This window comes from Vitis riparia, chromosome 1 (assembly GCF_004353265.1).
Source record: "Vitis riparia cultivar Riparia Gloire de Montpellier isolate 1030 chromosome 1, EGFV_Vit.rip_1.0, whole genome shotgun sequence".
NCBI classification, from domain to species: Eukaryota; Viridiplantae; Streptophyta; class Magnoliopsida; order Vitales; family Vitaceae; genus Vitis; species Vitis riparia.
This window is the reverse complement of record NC_048431.1, coordinates 4,787,766-4,813,697: the sequence shown is the minus strand read 5'-3', so window position 1 is coordinate 4,813,697 and position 25,932 is coordinate 4,787,766. Positions and strand designations below refer to the sequence as shown.

The window sequence follows — 25,932 nt, the reverse complement described above, 5'->3', positions numbered from 1 at the left end:
AAAAGTTGGTTTGATAACTTAAAATATTTTAAACTTGTTTTTAATATTTTTAAATATGTTTTAAAAATAATTTTTATGTCTAGTGTTTTATTTTTAATTATTTTATATATTTATATAATTATTTCTTAAAAAATCCTAAAAAATTAAGTGATTTTAAGATTTGAAAACAAAAAACAAATTAAAAAAAACACAAAAAACATAAAACATGTTTGATAATAAAAAAAATTATTTTCTGTTTTTTTATCTTATCTCAAAGAATATCTTTTAATTGTTTTCAATGTTTTTTTAAAATTGTTTTAAAAAATAATTAAATAATTAAATAATTAAGTAAAATAATTAAAAATAAAGCTCTAAATATATAAAAATAAAAAATGTATTTGAAATATTAAAAATAGATTAAGAATATTTTATATTTCCAAATAAAATTTTATTTTATAAAATATTAAAAATGATTTTTAAAAACTGTTTTCGAAAAAACCGTTATCAAATGATAACTTAATTTCTCCTTCTATTGTTAGTATAATTTTATCAAAATCATTACAGGTTGGCTGGTAGAATGGCCATCCCGTATATAGTTTAGCATTATCTTTCCACAGAAATGATAACGAGGCCATGTGAGGAGGCCCTACGTGATCGGGTTGGTTGGGAGTTGGTGTGGGAATTATGGTGGGTGTTGGGTACCCTAGCAATCAGTCCACGTTCTTCAATACGGCAAAGGCTGTTACAATATTTCATTACCCTTGCATTTTTATAATATTCTTTTATAGCATCGCAGCGTCGATGAAAAGTAATGGAATTATGCCTCAGGAAGGTGATCTTCAATAGTTTAGTGAGCATTGGATCCGGGCCATCCTCATTCACCTTCTCACATTCCACTTAATTATTGACTCTAAAGTAGGGAAATCATTCATGATCTCTCGATTCCAAACCATCCTCATTCACCTTTGCTTTTACTTGCAAGTTGGACTTGAAGCACTTGAAATGGTTCATGATCTCTCCTTCCACAACCTTGAAAGTGATTAACTTGTTTTCATCATCTACTGATTCCACAGTCTCTTTAAGGCTCATAGAAGTCCCTCCTAGTAATTTCAAACCAAAACAAGGGGTTAAACATAGTATTTTGAAACTACTAGATTGCGAAATCTCAAGCAAATTGACATGCATCGTCACTTCGTGGCCCAACTAAAAAAACATCTTTTCATAATGACTATATTTGATTCTCAAAAAATTTAAAGAAAATACAAAAGAAAAGAAAATGAAAAAACAAAAAAGAAGTTAAAAGAAAAATAATAAATTTAAAATTAAGAAATTAATTATTTTTACATTTTCATTCAAATTTACTTAACTTATTTTAATTCTTCTATATAAAAGTTAATTTAAAAATAAATAAAATTTCAACTCATTTTTATTATATTTGATTTTTTTATATTTTTTTATAAAAACAAAATCATTTTTTATTTTTATTTTTCTTAATATTTTGTAAGTTTTCTTCTGTTGACACAACCTTTTAAAGCAATCGCCAATCTCTAAATCAATATGGTAAAAGTCAAGTAAGGTCATCCTCTTTCTAGGTAATATCTAAGAAGATCAAAACCTTACAACTTCACTGATCATTCATAATCCCTCTTCTAAGTTCTAACTCGGGGGACCTAAACTTTAGGTTCATAATCCCTTTAGTAGCGGGCAGTCACCTGGGAGAGCCCCATGCATAGCGGTCATGAAAAAAGGGTCCCATAGACTTTGACCATCAATTCTACATGCTTTAGGTTGAATTAAACATAAGGAAGACATACAAAGCTGAATTCATAACAGAAGCATAAACTTCCACATGATGGGATCAACTCCGAATTAATGCAGTTAAATTAATATTCTAAAGGGGAAAATGCCAAACAAAAAAACAATCAAATGAAATAGAAAAACTAAAAAAAAATCATTTTTTTTACAGACTAATAGTGCTAGGGTTTTGGGGTTTGAGTTGTGGTTGCCTTACCAAGAGTATAACCCCAGTTCTTGACGGAGCCTGGAGTCTCCCAGTCACCTTCATGTACATCAATTTGGTGTACTTTATCTGAGCAGATATTAGGAATGTGGTGTGCTTGCCTCCTGAAGATGTTATAGAATTTATCCGCAGGTGAATTGATCTCCATTTCAACCTCTAGCTTGCCAGTTAGAGCCATATTTTTCTAATAATAGTAGTAGTTGGAGTTGGAGATGGAAATTAATCAACTATATATTAACTAAGAAACGATATCCTAATACGAGGCAGTGGGCAGTGGTGGAAGGAAGAAGATACCTATAACACTTGAAAGCAATAGATATTTTATATAGAAGGATTATGAGTTAGCTAGGGAACGTTGCTCTCCAGTTCCCACTTGAAAGCAATAGATATTTTATTGCTATGAGCTTGGCCTATTAGCCTAGGTAATTACAAGTGGGTCAATGTGCCTATCCATGCGCTTGGCCTAGTCACCAAGGGGTAGGAATTAATTACTCTGAGGTCTCATAGACAAGAGATTTTGAAGTTGAGAAATTCAAAGAAACAGTGGAAACTATTAGGTTGTGTTTGGTTACTGAAATTTTGTGGGAGAACATAAAAAAAGAAAAAAAAAATAGATCTAAAATTAATGACTTATTTTTATATATTTATTTAAATTCAAATTATATAATTTTAAAATATATAAAATTCTAACTAATTTTAATTATATTTATTTTTTATAATAAAATTAATCATAAAAAATTATTTTTCTTAACACTTTCACTTTCTCTAATATGTTTTTTGGATTTAAACATAACCTTGTAATTTTGAGAAATTTGGATTTTATATTCTACAATTGGATTCGTATGTCTCTATGTCCCTCACCTAAGTTGCCTCTTATATTTATAGCGGGGTACCTAGATGTAGGTTCTGCAGACAATTAGATGGTCAATACATTTTTCTACCTGGATGAATCTTTGGTGTTCAGCTTCTTCATCACAGAAATTAAACGCTGCTATGACTGGTTCAAATATGCTAAAATTGCATTGAAGTTTTAACCATATATGTTTTACTTTCTATTTCCTTTTTTAAAAAAAATTATCAATTGCTGAGATAATGTATCAAGCAAATTGCTTAAAATTTCATCTTCTAGGCCCATCTGAACTGAGCTTCGTCCTACGCTTGTAAATATTTTCGGCTCTGCAGAAATGTGATGTCTGCAGAACCCACTTTCGAATCTAAATCATTGCCCAACATGCATTTTCATATTCTTGAAGAAGGGCCTAAAATCAAGGTTTAAGGCAATTCTTTATTTTAAAGTCACCGTCAACTGTACAACTCTTTAGACACCATTTGAAAATGGGGTTGGCATTGAATAGGGGGACCATGCCTCCCCCAGGATGGGTTGTCAATTTCTCGGGATTTACCAAATCATAGCAATATCTGGGTTTGGATTTTTAATTCCAATACAAAATACAAAATGATGGGATTGGGGTTATTTTATATCTCTCCGGCCGGCCCCCCGGGTGGATGGATTAGGCATTACGTTGTTGTGTGTGTATATCTAAATTAAAAGATATACAGCGCTTGTATACTACCACATCCGTTAGCCCATTTGGTCCATTCAATATCTGAGATATCTATCCAATTGTTTTAGTATCCATCGGATGCTTGCCATGACATGATTTTATATTTAAGAAATATCAATAGAGAAAGTTTTGTTTGGAAAAGTGTGGCATTGGTTACTTTGGGCGATGTTGAATTAATAATTACTGAAATTGACATATATCAATATATTAGAAAAAAACATAATGAAGTGTAACTAACTGTTGCCTTTCATATGTAGATATTTTCCTCACTCAATCAATCTTACCAACATTGAGACATGCATAAACGATTAAAAGTACCCCAATGAATCAATTAGGGATTGTCTCATTGAATTGTAGGACAAAACACACAAACATCTTGTGTTTTTACCCAATCAACCTTAACAACTTAAAACATGTTTACATGATTAAAAAGACTTTGATAAATTAAATGGATGTTATGTCTCACATAATTATAGAATGAAACACATAAATATTTTTTGTAAAATCAAACAAACTCTTATATAAAAATTGGGGATTGAGTTTGATGTTACTTGCATATAACACGTCATTCCGTTTAATATAGATACTATTTACTTTGAGCTTAATAGATCCTCATAACTTTAAAACATATTTATACATATATTGCAAATCATGGGTCATGGAAAAAAATTTAATACTATATGTATGAGTTTCTTTTAATCATATAAATATATTTTAAAGTTTCAATGATTCATTAAGTCTAAAGTGGATGATATTTACATGAAAGAAAGTAGACCATTACAAATAGTATTAAAGTTAATCCTTTATCCTAATATGAAAATTTGTTTAACCTCACGATCCTATAACTTATAACAAAGATGTTGTGTTTATGAGTGATGATTGCGGTATCTCACATTGAATAAGAGAAAATTATCTAATATTATATATTTATAAGTTTCTCTTAACTATTTAAATATATTTTAAAGTTATAAGGGTTTATTGGACTCGAAACAAGTAATATCTACCATATTGTAATTGAGTCATTAAAGTAAGATTTATAAAAAGGAAATGTAATTTTTAGGAAAGAAAAGATATTTGATCATCAAATTTGTTTGAATAAAAGAATTTAACATTATTCATCCATAAAAGTGGATCAAACTTTGAAGAGCCTGTGAAATTCTTATGACGGATCTCAATGAGGTGGTGAGTTTGAGTCAATAGGATAAGAGTTATATTTCAAAGAAGTGACCATCATGTTTTTGGGAGTGAAGACTAGCTAGGTAGTCATTGGACTTCAGTAGCTATAATTCTTATTATGATATTATGTATAATCTGGCACCATATTTTGGAGGCAATGGTACATGCGTTAGAGATGGGATAAGGCACTCAAGCTTGATGAGGTCTGAAGACATATGAGAAACAAAAGTACTACTTATCATCATCTTTGCTACATCAGTGGTGAATAAGCTGAAACAAGCTTCGTGAAGAACCTAATGGAGTTGGGATCCATGAGAGAAAGTGAACCATTAATTACAAATAACATTACAGTCAATCTTCTATTTCAATGAAAAAATTTGTTTGGTTTTACAATCTTCTGACTTACAACAAAGATGTTGTGTCTACATGTGTGATGATTATGGTATCTCACATTAAATGAAATTTTTTTTTTAATATTATATATGTATAAGTTTCTCTTAACTATCTAAGCACATTTTAAAATCATAAAGGTTTATTAAACTCAAAACAAACAATATATAAATTGATCTCCATCCTAACCTCTAGTTTACTAATTAGTCATATTTTCCTAATAATAGCACTAGTTGGAGATTGAAATTAACCAATTATATATTAACAAAGAAACAATCAAAATATGATGTAATGGTGGGAAGAAGTAAATACCTAATTTGAACTTATAAGGAAGAATTATGAGTTAGCTAGACAACATTCCTCTCTAATTTCCATTTGAAAGTAATAAATATTTTATTGAAATTCCATGAAATTAGAAAATACATTAATAGAATGAGTTTATATAATTAAGTGTGAGTCGTTACAAAGAGTATTGAAATCGAACCTTATATAGGAGTTTATTTAGCTTTGAAAATGATGTAATTTTATGGGACGCGACTAAAAAGAGTGTCTCCTTGTAATATTTTATATTGGATTGAGGAAAAAAAAATTTAGAGTTATATAGGATACTATTTATATGATTAAGAAGTCTTACTCTTTATATATAGCTCGCCGAACTGTCCAACAGTACTCTCGGTACTCTTATTCTTCAGCAATTATTGTACCTTGTCTCATTCTAAGGCCTCATGGATGAGATTTCGATGTAAGAAAATGACCTAAATTCCTACGAGATTCAAAGAAACACTAAAAAACTATCATACTTTTGAAATTTGGATTTTATGTTCCACTCTTTTACTCACATCTATCTTTATGTCCATCACCTGTTATATTTACAACAGGGTCCCTAGATGTGAGTTCTGCGGTTAGTTACATGCTCGATACTTCTTTCTACTTAGATAAATCTTTGGTGTTAGTTTCTTCTACATCAACGAAATTAGACGTTGCTATGACTAGCTGAAATAGGCTAAAATTGCATTGAAGCAAATTGCTTAAAATTTCATCTTCTTCTAAAAATAGGGACGAAACTGTAGAATGTTCAACCACTCTATAGGGCATCCATTTTCATTGCCCCATACGGATTGAATCTCACCCTTAGCTTGAAAATATTTAATTCCAGATGATAAGGCAATTTATGAATTGAAAACATTGTCTAATGTCTCTCATGATGACTAGGAAAATTCGCTTGGCTCTGCAGATTTTCTTTCGTCATAACGATTGCTAAAAATTGATGTGATATCTATGCATGCAACCTGCTCTCGAATCTAGTCATTGCCCAATATTTTCATATTTCTGATAAGAGCCCAAAGTCAAGGTTTAAAACAATTCTTTATTTAAAAGTCACTGTACAACTCTCTGGACCCATTCGAAAATGTTGGCATTGAATGGAACCACGACTCCCCAGCGTAGGAAGGTCGTCAATTTCTCGGGATTTACCAAATCACAGCAAGATCTGGGTGGTGTAGATTTTTAATTCCAAAATGTTGGGGTCGGCGGTATTTCATTTCTGTGGCCCGGCGCCTGGGTGGTGGATTAGTTAAGCATTTTGTCGTTTGTGTATATTTAAATTAAAAGATAACAGCAACAGCTCTTGTATACTATAGCATCGGTTGTCCATTTGGTCAATCAATATCTGAGATATCTAATTGTTTTAGGATCTATCGGATGTTAACCATGACTCCATGAGATTTTATATTTGAGAAATATCAATAGAGGAAGTTTTCTTTGTAAAAGTGAGGCACCAATTACTACGGGCAATGTTGAATAATAGTCCCTGAAATTGACATATATCAAATATGAGAAACGAAGATGATGAAGTATAACTATTTATTTCCTTTTATATAGATAGTGTTTGTATTAAGTTGAATAATTTTTTTTTTAATTTTAAAATACATTTACACAATTAAAAGTAATATAATGAACTTAATGGACATCATGTCTTATAGGATTGCATGGTAAAACATGAAATCATATCTTGTAGTACTAAATAAAGTCTCATAGAGGAATGGAAATCAATTTTAATACCATTTATAATCAATCATTCACTGTTATATAAGTATTACATTTTTCTAAACCCAATAAATTCTATATGAGATATTACAAATTATGCATAAAAAAAATATAAATATGTAAGTTTCTCTTAATTATATAAATGTATTTTAATACAATGAACATCTATTAATGAGCCATTGAAAGTGAATGATTATAATAAATTTTATAATTATTTTTATAAAGAAATGTTATTTAAATTTGAGAAAATAAGAGATATTTGATCATCAAATTTGTTTGAATAAAATAATTTAACATTGCTCATTTACAAAAGTGGATCAAACTTCGACCACACTCTTAATAAGTCGATCCTTGTGGAGGATCTGAAAGAGGTGGTGAGTTTAAGTCAATAGGATAAAGAGTTATATTTCAAAAAAGTGGCCATCATATTTTTGGAGTGAAGACTAGCTAGTCAGTAGCTATATAATTCCTGTCACCATATCTTGGAGGCAATGGTACATGCGTTAAATATAGGACAAGACACTCAAGCTTGAAGAAGAGGTGACACATGAGGTGATAAGGACGCTATCTATCATCATCTTTGCTGTATTGGTTGTGATCCATGAAAGACGAGACATCCTTTTCCAATAATTATTATGCCAGAAATGCTTTAATGTCAGCATCTAGAGTTATGACCCAAAATTATGCTAATACAAATTTGGCCTACATGATGGATGGGCCATGGATAAGTTTGACAAAATTGGCCTACATGATGGATTGGCCATGGATAAGTTCGACCAGAGTATAAATATTAATAATAATAATAATAATAATTTTACTATGTGCTATAATTTAAAAAATTCATGATTTGCACTTGATGGTTAGTTTTACTTTGTTTTTTTACTAGTGGACGAAATAATTTCTAATCAATGAAACCCCAAAGCTAATTACACCCTTATTGACTAAAGATATATTTTATCACTACCATTACCAAGGGTAATGAAAATCAACTTGTTCTCTATTGATTAGGATCACTAATAACTAGTTTTAAAATGATAATGATGGTGATGATGATGATGAATATTATTATTATTATATATTTTTACTATTCTCATAATTAATAGATAATAGAATTCCTAAAAAAAAAAATTATATGTGAAAAACTTACCTTGAATTTTAGAATGGAACAAATGCAAAAATTTATTATTCATTTCTAAGTCTTCAAATCAAAATTTCAAAGACCTTTGTATAGGTTTTTTTTCCTCTTTGTTTTATATTTTCATTTTTTGATAACGGGGAAACTAAAATGAGATAAAGATAGTGAGTGACTTTTAGAATGAAACAAAGGCAAAATCAGAACAGAAAAACACCAAGAAAGAAAGAAACTTCTACAAATCCAAGTTGTCTTTTTTCCTCTCTATTTTATCTTTTTATTTTTTGATAACGTGGAGAAACTAAAATGAGATAAAAATAACAAGTAAAAAAAGTGGGTGGTCATACGAACCAAAAATATTTCATTCATTTTCGTTTTTTTTTTAAAAAAAAAAATTAATTTGTCCTATATCCAAAATTTTCTTTTTATAATTTTAAATTACATAAATATCTTTAAATTCAACGTTGGAAGGTTACATACCTGTAGAGAGAGATATTCTTATTAGATTTTAGCTAAATTATTTAGATTATATGTAAAGTGGGATTTTACCCCTTCAATGATTAAGACTGTAATTTGTTAGGGTCTGATTTTGACACATGTGACTAGAATGCAAGAATGTAGACTTGTGGACATACTCAGAGGCTCCTCATGATGGAGCTAGCCCCTGGTAATTTTCACTTTATTTCCTTATACATCATATAGTCTTCACATAACATGTAGTAATCCCATTACAAAAGACACCAATTAACAATCACAAAGCAACCCCTAGAGTCCAGACAAGCATACAACCGATTACACGCATGCGCTAACATTATTACACAAATAATTAAGGGAAACCTAGTTTATCTTCTCAGCATTAATCACCAAGCCACAGCTGCTAAAAGTTCCCCTAAGCCTTCGCATATATTGAAGGATAGAGATCGTAGATGCCCTTCCAAGTTCCAAACTTTATTTAATAGAGATACTAGCAGACGGTATGTATGGACTTGGTGTTATGCATTGAGAAGGTGACTTTCGATATCTTTGGTGACAGTAACTGCAAACTCCAGGTAATCATGGGGATCTGGCCCATCCTCACTTGCCTTCTCATATTCAATGGTCCATTTCACCAAGCAGCCCTCTCCCTTTGGTATTGCTTGTGTGGTGAACTTGTAGCTCTTGTAGTCGTTCAGCACCTCTCCATCCGAAACCTTGAACGTAATGGACCTGTTCTCTTCATCTATTGATTCCACACTCTCCTTAATGCTCTTAGAATTCCCTCCTAGTAATTGGAATATGTTGAAGCTAATATTAGATGCCATATACATTACTAAGAACCATCGATCATAGTCACTGGCGGCCCAGACTTGACCACTTCTTTGCAAGAAAAAAAGAAAAATTGTACAAAGAGCCATGCATTTATTCTAAAAGAATAAAAAAAATGTGAAGAAAACAACAATGAAATAGGGAAAAAAAATCAAAAACATTTTAACAGAATATAATGCTAGCTAGTGTTTTGGGGTTCTGAGTTCGAGTTGTATATCCTACCAATGGTGTAACTCCAATGCTTGACAGAGCCCTGAGTCTCCCAGTCACCTTCATGTACCTCGATTTTGTGTATTTTATCGGAGCAGATATTAGGAAGGTGGTGTGCTTGGCTCCTGAAGATTTTAAAGAACTTATCAGCAGGTGCTTTGATCTCTGTTTCAATCTCCAATTTACCAGTTAGAGCCATGTTTTTCTGATGGATTAATAAAATCAACTTCAAATGATTCGAACAAAAGGCAATGGCGAGAGGAAATACATAAACTTGCCCTTATATAAAGAAGAAGGGTTGTGAGTTTGGAAAAGCTCCGGCCCAGTACCCACTCTGGTAGTAACTGATACTGACAGTGGTTGGGTGGAGCCCAGTCAATGAACTGAAAAAAAAAAATTGCTATAATTCTGACGTACTTGCCTAGGTAATTACTACGTCGCCTGTAATCTTGGGCAATGTGCTTTAGAGGGAGGATTCAATCGGTGTTTGGTTGCCTGGATGAAATATTTTGGTGTGGAAAACATAGTTTTGAGAATTTTGAATTTTAAGCCAAGCTTTTATTCATTTATGAATGCAGTAGTTGTATTTTTTTTCCTCATGCAATTCTACCTGTAGTTTCAATAATTTCATTTTACATATAAAAATAAGCGAATTGATAAGATTTATAAGCATAAATCATTATTTTTCATGTACATATTGACAAGATTAATTGAAAACGAGCATAAAACACTATTTTTCACCTTAATGCATTTGGATGGGGTGTCGAAGTTCAATAAAGAAAAAAATAATGAATTGTCATCTACTTCTAGTTTTGTATCTTATTTGTGATGCATTTTTTACAACTTGCATTAATTTAAATTTGTAAATATGTTGATGAATATATTATCAAAATTCGTTTTTAAGACAATGACAATTTTATCATTTAATAATCATGGAGGGAATAGTGACAAAGAAAGAGTTTTTTAAGGTGATAAAGCTAACTTGAACAATGATTTGAGAACGAAAGAATTCATATTAAAAATTGAATAATTATGTCAAAGTTGTTCATAATGATATGATGATGTTAATTTGAGGTGGGAGTTACGTAACATTGAGAAATAAGATGAGTTAATTTGAATTCCCTCTTAAAAAATATGCAAATATATGGAATTCATTAAAATTTTGATCTTTTAAAAATCGTCACCTCCTCCTCTCAATCTATGGGAAAGGCACGTGGAATGGAAGAAATTTATAATAGCCTTTACGTTTAATTTTATAATAATGCTTAAAGATAGAGTTCATTGTTACATTGGGGATTTGGGTAGTAGGTAGGCGTTATTTTGTCTAACATGATATATTATTGCATTAAACAAATCAATTGAGAAAAAGAGATAGAAAGAGAATCACAAGCATGATATCTAATAAACAAATCGCTAAAAAAGGAAAATTAGAAAGAGATATGACGAGGAAAGATAAAGTAAATAGGAATCAAAATTTGAGTTTGATAAATGTTTTTGGATGATTTTTTTTTTTCAACATTCTTAAAACCATTATAAGGAATAAGAAAAACTATTTCAACAAATTAATGTTACCCATTTATTAGATCCTTAACATTTAGTCCAATAGTAAAACTTGGAGTGCTAAATGATTCAATGATAGAAATAAAAAATAAAAATAAAAATAATGTTTACAATTCAATTATAAGAAATAAGAAATTTAATGTTATGATTTGGGGAGTATTAAAGAGGCATTTATAAAAAAATACAATCAAACAGATGTCGTGTTTAAGTTTCATTGTTTTCTATTTTAATCTTATTCATTTGTATATTAGTGCGTGTTTGATAAGCTAACTTAATAACTTAAAGTAACTTAATATTTTAATTATATTATTAAATAAATTAAATATTGTTAGGAATATTAGGTTAATCCAACTTATGGTAATCACCCTAAAGGGGGGGGGGGGGGGGGGTGAATAGAGTGATGGTCTCTTTTCGCAAATTTAAACAAGTGAATGCAAAAGACAATTATATGCAAGTATATAATAATAAATATATAGACAATTGCATATAAATTAAAGAGTAGGAAAGAAAGAATGCAAACATAAGAGTTTATAGTGGTTCGGCACAACCCGACCTACATCCACTCTCCTCTAGCTTCAATCTCGAGCTTGAGGTTCCACTAATCCAAGGCTTCCAAACCAAGCCTTCAAGTAATACAATTGGATTATGGTTCCAATTCACTCTCTTGGACTTTGGCTCCAAGCATCCTTTACACTTCTCAAGAGATATCCCACTCTTGAACAACCCCTCAAGTGCTACCCCACACTTGAGAAACTTCCTCTCAAAGATTTACAAATGAATGATCTTTAAAAAATCCTAGTACAAGAACTTTAAGCTCAAATGATATAAGAAAAACTAAGATTGAATGGTGCACTAAAGTATGCATGTTTTGAAATAATGGTGTACTAAAAAATACTCTTCCAAGGCTCAAATATAATCAAGAAAGATTTGGGAAGGTTAAGCTCTTTAAACAATAAAGATTGGAGCCTTTTTATAGAAGAAAAAAACCAAACTAGCCATTGGGGGTTTGACCGGTCGAGCTAGGGGTCGACTGGTTGACTAGCCATTAGCATTTAATGTTTGGCGAGTGACCGTTGAGCCTCAACCGGTTGAGGTTCAACCTTGATTGGGAAGAGAAGACCACTGGGAGAGAGAGAAACTTTTTGGCCTCCCCCAACCGGTCCTCGATCGGACGAGCACAATCGGTCGACCGGTTGAATCAGTTGAGCTATTTTTTTGCTCAACATCCAACCTTTTTCAACTTAAAACCTTTTAACACAAGTTTGAAAATCATTTAACACAAGGTTTTAGTTGAAAACATGAAATCATCTAATTCTTAAGATATTTAAAACAATATTACTCTTGAATGATTTTGGTGCATAAATAAAGAATGAAATACATGAAAGTCCTAGTGCACCAACAACCTTACAAAGAGATCTTATGAAGCTTTGGTCTTGAAAAACTCTTCTCTTTGAGGTGGTCTTCTTCTTCATGATTTCTCATTGGCTTGATTTGTCTTTGTGATTGTCACTTTGGAAATCGTTTTGCCTAATCACACTTGAAATATGATCATTAGTTCTAAACTTTATTTTGTTATCATCAAAATCAAGATTAACCAAACTTTGGTTTCACAAATATGTTTGATAAAATAATTTAATTGTATGCCTTAAAATAAAAAACTTAATAAATAAAAATAATTTATTTAATTTTAAATCAATATCTTCATTTTATTTTTTTATCTTCATTTGTCTCAATTACATTTATGATCTCTTTTGGATTCCACAACCTCTATTGTTATTTAACTTTATTTGTCTTAGTTATAATTTATTAGGATAAATATTTTAATTTGATGATTTAAAATAAATTTTAAGTTAATTTTTTCAAATAACCTTAATACTTAAAATAAAAATTAAGTAATAAGTTTTAAGTCAACAACTTAAATATAATTTAACTTTAAATTAATTTAAATTATTAAATAATAAATATTATGTTTTATCAAACATCTCTTTAATCTTATTTTGTATATTTGATTCCATTATTTTGTACGTTAGTTTGTATACTTTGATTCAAGGATCAAAAGTTTTATTCATATACTTTCAATGATAGAAATTGGATCAATATCGGAAAGATTCGGCTTTTATGGTTTAGGTTTTTCTTATAAGCTAACATCAAACCTTTAAAAAAAAATTATCCCCTTAAAAAATATAAAACTAAAATATATCACTATCATCATGTCAATGTTGTACCAACTTTGTTTCGAGGCAACGGAAGTGTAAATGCAATCTAATTAATCTAAATTAGTCTAAATCCTATCTTAAATAGTTATCAATCAAGTCAACTAAGATGTGGTATGTACCAAATTGCTTTTATTAAAATTAAAAAATTATTAATTTATGCCTTGTAAGCAGCCTAACGGGGAAGTATTATCCCCACTAAAAAGTTCTAAAATTATTTTGATATTTTTATCTTTAATAAAATAAAATATTAATACCGAGTATCATCATAGATTTTCAAAGAGCTAAGCAAAGGATTGCAATCTCACCCATAATTATTTATAATTAGATATTAAAATTGGAGTAAAATGTACAGTTTGATTTGTACCATAATTTAACGGGGAGAATATTTTTAAAAGTAATCTGCAACAGAAAAGGTAAAATATGAAATCACTATTTGTTAATTTGTTTTAAAGTAATGTATGAAAAGTTAATTGGCTGCAGGAAAAATGCTTCTTTTCACAACTCTCCTCTTTTATTTATTTTTATTGCGAAATTTATTCGATGATAGAGCAAATGTTTGATTCTAAGAAGGTTTCCATTTTCAATAAAGCTTGGTTTGTCATTCCAGCATTAATTCAGGAAGTTCATATAACTAAGTAGAGCAAGATGTTACATAGAGTAAAGCAGTAGCCAACGGATGTCGATGATATGGTAGTTTTGGGGCAAAATAGCCTTTTTATGTAAAAAAAAAAAAAACATATAAGCTTTAACTATTTTATAAAACTTATGTTCAAACTAGCTCATTTATTGTCATAGGAGTCATGTCATATTTTTTTTTTTTTTTCAAAATTTAAGTTGAAGTCTCAGTTGCCAACTAAGACTTAATTTTTTAACTGAAATATCAGTTATCAACTAAGACTTATTTTTTAAGTAAAGCCTCAATTGACAATTGAGGTTTCAGTTAAATTTTTTTTATTTTAAAATTTAATTAAAAAAATAAATTATAAATTATTATTGAAATTAAAAATATATATTTTAATAATAATAATTTATATATTTAAACTTAAAGATCTAATATTACTTCAATAAAGATAAATTGATAAATATAATAATGAATAAATATTTTATTTATCAATAAATTAATAATCTTAAAATAATAAAGTTATATGAAATCTAAAAAAGATATGATAATTGAGGCTTCAGTTTTTTTTTTAAAACTTTAAAATTGAATTAAAAATATTAAATTTTAAATTATTATTGAAATTAAAAAATTATACTTTAATAATAAAAATTTATATATTTAAACTTAAAGATCTAATATTACTTCAATAAAGATAGTTTGATAAATATAATAAATAAATATTTTATTTATCAATTAATTAATAATCTTAAAATAATAAAATTATATGACATATAAATAAAATATAAAATTATATTATTTATTAATTTAAATTATATCACATGTAATATTAGGGAGGGGCATTTTTTTTCCATTATATAAATGTTTAATGGGTATTTTTTGTCACTTTGATGAAACTACTAAAAATTAAATTTTATAGTAGACTTTTTCTAATTAATTTCATTAACTAATTTCAAAATGTATCTTTAAGGCATATATATTGTGTGTACAAATAATAGTATTTTTTTTTTTACGTAAACTATAAATATATGATTTAAAAAAATAAAAAAAATCTACATATGAAACTTAAGAATATACTATAATTTTAATAAAATTTGTCAAAATATAAATAAATTAATATCTTAAAAATATAACAAATTAAATATCTTAAATTAATAAATTATATAATTTTATATCTTATTTAGATTTCATATAACTTTATTATTTTAAGATTATTAATTTATTGATAAATAATATATTTATTTATTATTATATTTATCAATTTATCTTTATTGAAGTAATATTATATATTTAAGTTAAAATATATAAATTATTATTATTAAAATATATATTTTTAATTTTAATAATAATTTATAATTTAATTTTTTAATTAAAATTTTTAAAAAATTAACTAAAACCTCAATTATAAATTGAGGTTTTACTTAAAAAATGAAGTCTCAATTAACAACTGAGGTTTCAATTAAAAAATAAAACCTAATTGGCAACCGAGGCTTCAACTTAAATTACAAAAGAAAATTATGACATGACTCCCATGACAATAAATGGACAGTTAAATATAAGTTTTGTAAAGGGCTAAAGCTTATATTTTTTTTTTTTTCCATAAAAGGGCTATTTTGCCCCAAAACTGATGATACGGAGGTCATACGTTTAGCAATCCCATACCCAGGAGGACCAAAGCTAGGATGCTTTCAGACCAGGTCAAGGATATAGGCCTTCTTGTTATGCGGTTTATGCCTCGAGAAGGTAAGCATATGGAGGAAGGAGCCTCTGATTTGACTTCTCATATTCCAAAGTCCATCTCACCAGGCTGCAGTTATCCTTTTCAGTCACTCCAAGAGTGGAGAACTTAAAAAAAAACTCATGTGAGGAGGCACCCTTCTTAGGGATGGCAACGGGGCGGGTTTTTTTGGGTACCCTCGCCCTGCCCATAATGGGACAGGGTTAAAATTTATTAAACGGGTTTGGGATGGGTTTGGGATTTTTTTTTAAAACCCGGGGCGGGTTCGGGTATTGCCCCACCCCGTCCCGCCCCGCCCCGTTTACATATAAAATTAATTTTAAAATTTAATTTAATTTAATTTTAAAATTAATTTAATTTAAAATTTAATTTTAATATTTTTAATTAATATATAGATAATAATAATTTTTTTTAATAAAATAAGTTATAAAAAATATAATAATTTTATTATTTATAAAATATATTTATTTTAATGTAATTAAAATTTTTTAAAGTAATTAAAAAAAAAAAAAAAAAAAAAGCTAAACGAGGCGGGGTGGGTATGGGAAATTTTTAAATGGGACGGGGATGAGAATTGGTTTTGCTAAACGGGGCGGGGTTGGGATAGGGGCGACCCGTCCCGAACCCGCCCCGTTGCCATTCCTAACCCTTCTTTTAATTTGTTATTATACATGTTTTGAAAATCGGACTGGACCGATCTATCCAATCGATTCAATGTCACATTTTCAATCCGATTTACTCTATTAAACCGTCTAAGCATTAGATCGGTCACAAATCATCTAAATCAATCATCGGATAACCCAATGGAATCGGGCGATTCTGAGCGAACGAAACGGTAAATTTTTTTAGCAAAAGCCCATTCTAGGCCTGTCTTGATGTGACAAAGCCCACACCCCACCCAACCATTTTGTGGGCCGAGTCTTAAGCCCACCAGATGAGGTGATGCCTTTGCCCACAATGAGGCTAACTTTTATAGGCATCCTTATTCCATTCGATGTGGAATTGCTAACCAACCTAATCAATTGAAAAAAAAAAAATTAACAAATCCACCAAAGGATTTCAACCTTAGACCTCAAGGTCTGTAACCAACCTAAGACCACTCAGCTACACGCCTTTTGTTATTTAATATGCCAAACAAAATAATATATATTGAATTTTAATTTTTTTATAATATTAAATAAAAATAATATAATATTTTTAAAATTATGAAATTAGTTTAAATTTTCATTTTTAATATATTCAAATTTAAATATTATACATATTTTATTCAATAAAATTTAAAATATTAATATGATTTAATTTGATAATATTAAAGATATAAAATAATATTATTGATTTTTAATTTATTCATATATATTTAAAAAAATTATAATTATTTTTAATTTCAATAATATATAAATTACATATTTATGACGTCACCGGTTCAACCATGATTTGATCGTCGGTCCGATTAATGAATCGATAATTTTTTTTATTGGATGACTATTCTGATTATGAAAACATTGGTTAGTATTATCCTCCACTGTGATAATAATTAAAAACAAGAAGTGCCATGTGCTGAGTGTATGACTGTGCTTGATTGAGGGTGGCATGGGAATAATGGTTAGTTTTGCCTTACCTATACAAATAAGTCCGGAGCTTGACATAGCCCACACTCTTCCAATCACTTTACGGCAGGTATGGTGCACTGTCCATATATGGGCACTCTATCTCTATCCTAGTGAATATCAAGGTTGGACAACGAATGTTTGTGATTGGCACTGAATTTCACGTGGCTTTATATATATGGGAATTTAATTTTCAATAATAATGATGTGGCGTTTTTGTATCTGATAATGTGGCGTTTTCAATAAAAGTTGGATAATGTGGTTGCTTTTTATATACACGCCAAAAAAAAAAAAACAAAAAACAAAACAAAAGGGCCAAAAATGGTAATGTGATAGGCCAATGGCTTGATTTTGATTTTAATTTGCATGTGGAGAAGATTCTGAATGTGATCCCCCATTATGACGCACAAAATGGGGCATTTATTTACTGCATAGCTTCAGATAAATTTCAGTATTAAGGGAAGGAGTCTCTTCTTTTTTTTTAGGTACCACAATGGTAGCGATTTCTGTGACACTGATTTGATTTCTCCTACATGATTAGAAGCAACTGTTAGAATCCATATCTGATAATCTCGAATTGAGGCCCAAAATGTTTTTTTGAAGACATAATAAATGAAGCGTCCATTTGATCTTAAATCACAAAACCATATTGCATCCTAGATTGCTTTGAAGATTGGTAGGTTGATTAATAATTCTGTAATCTAAAGGCAAACCATTTTTTTTCTCTCTAGTTTATCTCTACAAACCATTTTTTTTTATAATGCAAAGAAACCAAAATGAGATAAAAATAATGGTTATCGGAACCAAAAATATTTCATTTATCTTTGTAAATATCCTTAAATTTTTCTTTTAAAATTTTAAATTACATAGATATCCCTAAATTTAAAAGTTGGGATGTTACATACCTATAAAAAGAGACATACTTATTAGATTTTAGCTAAATTATTTAGATTATGTGTAAAGTGGGATTTTGCCCTTTCAATGAATAAGACTTTAATTCGTAGAGACTGATTTTGACACATGTGACTAGAATGCAAGAATGTAGGCTTGTGGACTTACTCAAAGTCTCCTCATGATGGAGCCCATGGAAGTTTTCACTTAATTTATTTCCCCATGCATCATATAGTCTTCACATTACATGTAGTAATCCCATTACATAAGACACAAAGCAACTCCCAGACAAGATAGCATATAATCAATCACACTCATGCACTAATATTATTGCACAAACAACCAAGGCAAACCTAGTTTGTCTTCTCGGCACTAATCACCAAGTCCACACCTGGAATTTGCGTTTATTGAAAGATAGAGATAGATGGACTTCCAAGTTCCAAACTTTATTTACGAGCAAGATACTAGCAAAGGGTGGATATGGCCTTGGTGTTACGCATTGAGAAGGTGACTTTCGATCTCTTTGGTGATATTAACTGCAAACTCTAGGTAGTTATGGAGATCTGGGCCACCCTCACTTGCCTTCTCATATTCGATGGTCCATATCACCAAGCAGCCCTCCCCCTTTGGTATCGCTTGTGTGGTGAACTTGTAGCTCTTGTAGTCTTTCAGCACCTCCCCATCCAAAACCTTGAATGTGATGGACCTGTTTTCTTCATCTATTTGATCCACAGTCTCTTTAATACTCTCAGAATTCTCTCCTAGTTGAAACCAAAATGTGAGGTTAAACATAATTGGAATATGTTGAAACTATTATTAGATGTCATGTACATTCCTAAGAACCATCATAGTCACTAGCGGCCCAGACTCGATCACTTCTTTGCAAGAAAAAAAATGTACAAAGAGGCAATCTTTTATTCTAATAGAATAATTGAAAGGTGAAGAAAACAACAATGAAATGAAACAAAAACATAATAAATTATTTTAATTAACAGAATATAACGCTAGTGTTTTGTGGTTCTTAGTTTGAGCTGCCTTACCAACGGTCAAACTCCAATGCTTGATGGAGCCCTGAGTCTCCCAGTCACCTTCATGTACCTCGATTTTGTGTATTTTATCGGAGCAGATATTAGGAAGGTGGTGTGCTTGGCTCCTGAAGATTTTAAAGAACTTATCAGCAGGTGCTTTGATCTCTGTTTCAGTCTCCAACTTACCAGTTAGAGCCATGTTTTTCTGATAATAACACTAGCTGGATTGATAAAACTAACTACAAATGATTCAAACATAAGGCAGTGATGAGAAGAAGTAGATAACCTTGTCCTTATATATAGAAGAATGAATTAGGCAAAGCTCCTTCCCGATACCCACTTTGGTAAAAATTGCTATGATTCTGACGTATTTGCTTAGGTAATTACTACGTTGCCTGTAGTCTTGGGCAATGTGCTTTAGAGGGAGGATCCACTCGGTCTTAGGTTGGCTGAATGAAACATTTTGGTGTGAAAAACATAGTTTTGAGAATTTTGAATTTTAAGTTAAGCGTTTTATTCATATCCCAATGCCTTAATTGTATTTTTTTTTCTCATGCAATTCTACATGTACGTAGTTAATAAATCATTGTTTTTGACGTGCATGTTGACAAGGTTCATTGAAAATGAGCATAAAACATTGCTTTTCACGTTAATGCATTTGGATTGGTTTGTCAAGCTTCAATAAGGAAGAAAATAATGGATTATCATATGTTTCCAGCTCGATATCTTCCTAATTTGTGACGCATTTCCTATAACTGGTATTGATTTAAATTTATGAAAAATCTCCCACAGAAATGGCACTCAGCCATGACGATGACTATATTATCAAAATTAGTTAATATGACAACAACAATCCTATTATTTAATAATCGTGTAGGGATCATTGACAAAGAAAAAGATTTTTAAGGCAATAAAGGTAATAATGATTTGAAGTTCATATTAAAATTTGAATAGTTATGCCAAAGTTATTGATAATGATATGATCATGTAAATTTGAAGCGGTGGAAGTTAAGTAGCATTGAGAAAATAAGATAAGTTGATTTGAATTCCCTCTTAAAAGATATGCGAATAGATAGGATTCATTAAAATTATAAATCATTCAATAATGATCATCCCCACCACTCAATCTATGGGAAAGGCATGTGAAATGGAAGAAACTTTTAATAACTTTATGCTTAATTTTATAATAATGCTTAAAGATGGGGTTCATTGTCACGGAGGGGATTTGGGCAGTGGAGGTATGTGTTATTTTGTCTAACATAATATATTATTCCAATAAACACGTCAATTAAAAAGGAAGATAGAAAGAGAAATCATAGCATAACATCATTTATTGTTTTGATAAACAAATCGGAAAATTACAAAGAGACATGACAAGGAAGGAAAGACAAAGTAAATAGAAATTAAAATTTGAAAAATTATTTTATGCAAGAAAAAAAACTCTTTCAACTAATTTTACCCATTTATCATATCGTTATATTAACATTTCCGTCAATAGTTATACATCATGTAAAAATTGGAGCGCCAAATGATTCAATAATGAAAAATAGAAATTTGATGGTGATAATTCATTTATATTTGATTTCATCATTTGGTACCCTAGTCTAATTATTTGTACTTAATTTTATTCAAAGACCAAGATATTTTTTTCATATGCTTTTAATGGTAGAGATGAAATCAATATTCCAAATATTTATAATTAGATTTTCAAAGAGCTAAGCAAAGGATTGCAATCTCATACATAATCATTTATAATTAGATATTAGATCCGGATGAAATAAAATGTACAGTTTGACATGGAGAGGTTTGATGTTACTTATACTGATGATGATGGTTCAATAATAATTATTTAGCGTTGGGTTTGGTGGTTGTCGGCCAGAGACCCATGCCATATCATCCTAGCTAGAGTCTTCCAAATTCTAAACACTCTAAAGTAATTTATGCTTTTTATCATTTGCATTAGGTTGTGTAATTCAAATGCTAGTTGATCACATTTCATGGAGTGTCACCACTAACAAATGGAAAAAAATAAAAAAAAAACCTTCCACTAAGATGCTTTTCTTTGTGATCTTTATGAGGAGACATGATAATTTCTTTCATGGGCAATCATTACTAAATGAAGGTTGATTTAGTTGTCATCGAAAACCCGGCCAAGTGAATCATCCTGGATTATACAATTGAATTTTTGTCTCTTTATATAAAAATAAATGATTAATGGGTTCAAATCATATCAAAAGATCATATCTAGGGAATAATTAAATTCAAATAGACACCCTTAATTTCAACTTAATTTTCCTTCTATTTTTAGTATAAATTTATCACCAACTTTACAGGTTGGCTGGTAGAATGGCCATCTCGTATGTAATATAGTATTATCTTTCAACAGAAATAATAATGAGGCCATGTGAGGCCTTACGTGATTTGGTTAGTTGGGCGTTGGTGTGGGAATTATGGTGGGTGTTGCGCACCCACGCAATCAGTCCAGAGTCTTCAAGGAAAAGGCTTTGACAAAATTACATTACGTCTTCATTTTCATAGTATTGTTGTATAACATCTAAGAAGCATCGATGAAAAGAATTGGAATTATGCCTCAAGAAGGTGACCTTCAATGATTTAGTAAGCATTGGGTCTGGCACATGCTCATTTACCTTCTCATATTCAGCTTAAAAGTAGTGAAATTACTCATGATCTTTCCATTCCAAACCTTGAACTTGATGGACTTGTTTTATTATATTCCAAAGTCTTCTTAGCAGTCATACTGATATAATTAAGCCCTCTTTTCAAACTGAAATAATGCGGCTAGAGGTCAGGTGGATGTGAAGTTGAAGTTATGTTTGCTGAGATTACTCTTTAAAACACTTCACGTCCCTGAAATTACTAATTAGAACCTTCTCAGTGTGTCTAAAATTTGCCCAAAATAATGTCTTCTTTGAATTTCACTTCGAAACAGTGCTACTGGAGGGGTAGGCCTAAAGATGGTCTTTATGTTTTTTATCAGTCTCAAATCGATCTCATTAATAATCAGTGGCAGCTTCTCTCCCTCAACTCCTCATATGCCAGTATGTCAACACAACCCTTAGTATACAATTCTTCTGTAGTTCCAACACCTTCTTTTTCTTCTTGTTCTGTATATGCATTGTGGCATAATAGGCTTGGTCGCCCATCAAAAAAAGTTGTTAGAAATGTTCTTTCAACGTCTCAAAAACCTGTTATATATCAATAAAATTGGTTCTATTTTTTGGTCATCCTGTTGTCTTGCTCCACTGAAACAAATTCTATTTCAGGAGAAAAGAGGTACCTGCAACCTCTCAAACTCCACTGAAGCAATTTCAGAAACATCAAAAGAATTTGGGGAATAAACAACACCTAAAGACTTCACTAAAAGCAAAATCAAAGTTACATTCTTAAGCAGGAGCAGGACGGTAATATCACAGGAATTTCATAAAAATCTCAATCAAAAGTCAAAAAGAAAGTTGCCTTTATCAGCAAACCCAGGTATAAAGAATGAGATTAAAATATAAACATGTGATATTAAAATAAAAAATAACGGACACAAAACAAAAGGGTGAGATCAAATGCATCCCTGAAACGACCTGATTTGTTTCATTTTCGGTGGAACATAGAGTTGGTTACTGGGACCTGCTGGGTATTGCATTGCCCATGGGCCATAGCAAAGGAGACTAGAGTCTTCAAGTGGTACTTTATATGGTCGACCGGGGTAACTGGACATGAGATAAGACTTTTTAAATCGTTTCCTTGTTTTTCAAATGAAAATATTGTTCAACCAACAATAGAAATTTTGACGCGTAGGAGTTTGGTGGGAGGGCAACAAATGTGGTTAAAGGATGACAGTCATGGGTCCATAATGCAAATGGTAGTCGTACGTTGAGATTCTCAGCAGTGAAGAAAGAAAGAAAGAAAGAAAAGTGTCGAAGGGCAATGCTCTTCATCGTGATTTTCTATTTTTATTTTTAGATAATAACAGTTCAAGACACAAAGTACTTGGAAGGTATATAAGTAGAATAAGAAGTTACTATTAATATTACAGCGATGACCAGTAGAAGTTGAGGACATGGCGTGTAGTACATTATTCCCAAGTTTTTATTGTACCAGTGCTTCATACCATGTCATGACTCATGAATACGCCTTTGTTGTCATGCCTTGAGAAGGTAAGCATCCACGTTCTCAACGATACCCATTGCAAAGTTGAGGTAAGCATCTGGAGCGGGGCCACTCTCATTTAGCTTCTCATATTCCACACTCCATGTCACCAAGCTGCCCTTATCCTTTACGGTTACTTGAATAGTGCACTTGAAGATCTTGAAATACTTCACGATATCTCCTTCCACAACGTTCATAGTGACCGTTTTGTTTTCCTCGTCTACCCTTTCAACCACCAACTTAGCCTCTTCGGTATTTCCTCCTGTTTTTCAAATGGAAAACATGGTGCTAAGCTTAGAACTCATCTATCTACGTATAAATATAGGGGACACACTTTACCTTTATTTGATATTCTTTTGTTTGATAGCAATTTGAGATCAAGATTACGGGGTTTATATCGGCATGAGTAGAGTCACATTACCATTAGTTTATCATTATTTCCAAATAATAGTAATAATAATAGAAGTACAATTGAGCTCTGTGTCCTTGTGTTTGTTGGGGGAGGCGTGGAATGATGGATTTTGCCTTACCGATGAAATAAGTCCAAAGCTGGACAGAGCCCACAGTCTTCCAGTCACCTTCAACTACTTCAATGCTCTTAATTTTTTCAGGGCAAGCCTTGGGTACGAGATAAACTTTACGGCTAGAGACCTCGTGGAACTTACTGGCAGGGGACTTGATCTCTGCTTGGACCTCCATCTTGGCAATTTGAGCCATTATTTTTGTTGTGTTTGAAAACCAAGTGCCTAGTTACTGCCAAGAATATGAAGGCTATTGAAGGAAACACTTGACTACTCTCAGACCTATATAGACAGAAGGGAAGGGATACGAACTCTGAGTCTTTACTTTTTGGGATAAGAGAGAGGCCAAGGTGGAGAATGTAAGTTATGATCGTGGTTAGTACATAATAAAGTGTAAGTGGTCCACTACTTTGGGTGTAGATTATAGCATCTTACAGAAATAATAGGAAAATGTCAGGAGAATATTTGGTAATGATATCTACATAAGAAACAAGTAGAATATAAAATAATTGAATCAAGTTATATGCATGATATGTTACGATTCACCTTGCTTCTTGGTAGACCCAAATCAATATGGTTACTTCAAATTTCTCCTATAATTATGATAGTTGCTGAGTTATATAAAAGCCCAAGTCCAACCAACAAAAGTCTCTCCATTATGGGTCAATTGTCCAGTAACGATATGGCATTTTCCCATTTGATATCAGGAGGTTAGAAAAAGAAAGACTAGCATAACAAAGAAAATCTTCAACTGGCAAATTTTTATATACACCCGACCCACTCAAGGAGACATAAAACAAGAATGTGATACCCAACTGGCTTTACTTCTATAGTGGAGCTAGGAAATCAGATTCTGAAAGTGATGTGCCAAGAAAGGTCGCAAAATGTGAGGCTGATAAATTGCTCTCTCCAAATAAAAAACTCGAGAAAAAGAAGAGTGAACTCTTCTTTCTTATCATAAAGAATGATTGGAATGTTTGCAACTGGCCAATTTTGACTACGTGATTAGTGGCTGCGAGAATCTAGACTCATGCATATATTCCAAGGCTCCTCATAATGGTTTATGACTTAAGTGAAATAATTAAATTGTTTTTTACTTATTAATTTCCTGATCATTCATGCCTAATAATGCGTTTATTAAAGAATCCAACCGATCGCAAGAGGCAACTCCCGTTAGCCCACAACCAAATTATAGGCACTGATATTCATGAGAGGAATAATCCAGGGAAATTTATTAATATCTTCTCGGGATTGACTAAGCCCAGAGGTTATTGAACTACCCCCTAAGCCTGCGCTTATTGAAGAATAAAATGCATATATGCACTTCCACGGTCTGGTCTTTACATGCAAGTTTGAGATTATACTACCAATTAAAGGATATGTTTTTAATGCTATGCCTTGAGAATCTGAGATAGTGACCCTCAATATCTAGTCTCCATTTCACCTAGCTGCGCTTATCCTTTGCTGTTACTTGCATGGATGACTTGAATCTTCTCGAAATGATTCATGACCTCTGCTTCCAAAACCTTGGAAGTCATGGATTCTTTTTTTTTTTTTTCTTGATCTGTTGATTTCCAGAGTCTCCGTGGCAGTTTTAGAAGTCCGTCCTAGCTTTAGACCAAAATGAGTGGTTAATTAAACATTTATAATAGCAATTTTGAAAAGATACCATAGAAGTGCCTGTGGGGAGAACATTTTTAAAAGCAATCTGCAACGGAAAAGGTACAACATAAGATCATTGTATGTTGATTTGTTTTAAAAACAGTGT

General features: G+C 31.0%; 3 protein-coding genes across 3 annotated transcripts; all 3 read right to left on the bottom strand.

Annotated features, from left to right (window-relative positions):
• Positions 1–702: 702 nt before the first annotated feature.
• Positions 703–2,287, bottom strand: LOC117923455 (MLP-like protein 43). The gene is made up of 2 exons (XM_034841748.1): positions 1,991–2,287; positions 703–1,079 (listed from the first exon to the last, which is right to left on the bottom strand). The coding sequence occupies exons 1-2, from the start codon at positions 2,175–2,177 to the stop codon at positions 904–906; spliced, it is 363 nt and encodes a 120-aa protein (XP_034697639.1). The 5' UTR covers positions 2,178–2,287; the 3' UTR covers positions 703–903.
• Positions 2,288–8,926: 6,639 nt separating this feature from the next.
• Positions 8,927–10,091, bottom strand: LOC117904207 (MLP-like protein 43). Its single transcript, XM_034816752.1, has 2 exons — positions 9,836–10,091; positions 8,927–9,569 (listed from the first exon to the last, which is right to left on the bottom strand). Exons 1-2 carry the CDS (start codon positions 10,020–10,022, stop codon positions 9,301–9,303), a joined length of 456 nt encoding a protein of 151 aa, XP_034672643.1. The 5' UTR covers positions 10,023–10,091; the 3' UTR covers positions 8,927–9,300.
• An 8,855-nt stretch (positions 10,092–18,946) lies between these two features.
• LOC117914810 (MLP-like protein 34) lies at positions 18,947–24,454 on the bottom strand. The gene is made up of 5 exons (XM_034830297.1): positions 24,174–24,454; positions 23,643–23,905; positions 22,781–22,855; positions 19,495–19,687; positions 18,947–19,215 (listed from the first exon to the last, which is right to left on the bottom strand). The coding sequence occupies exons 1-5, from the start codon at positions 24,358–24,360 to the stop codon at positions 18,947–18,949; spliced, it is 987 nt and encodes a 328-aa protein (XP_034686188.1). The 5' UTR covers positions 24,361–24,454.
• Positions 24,455–25,932: the final 1,478 nt, after the last annotated feature.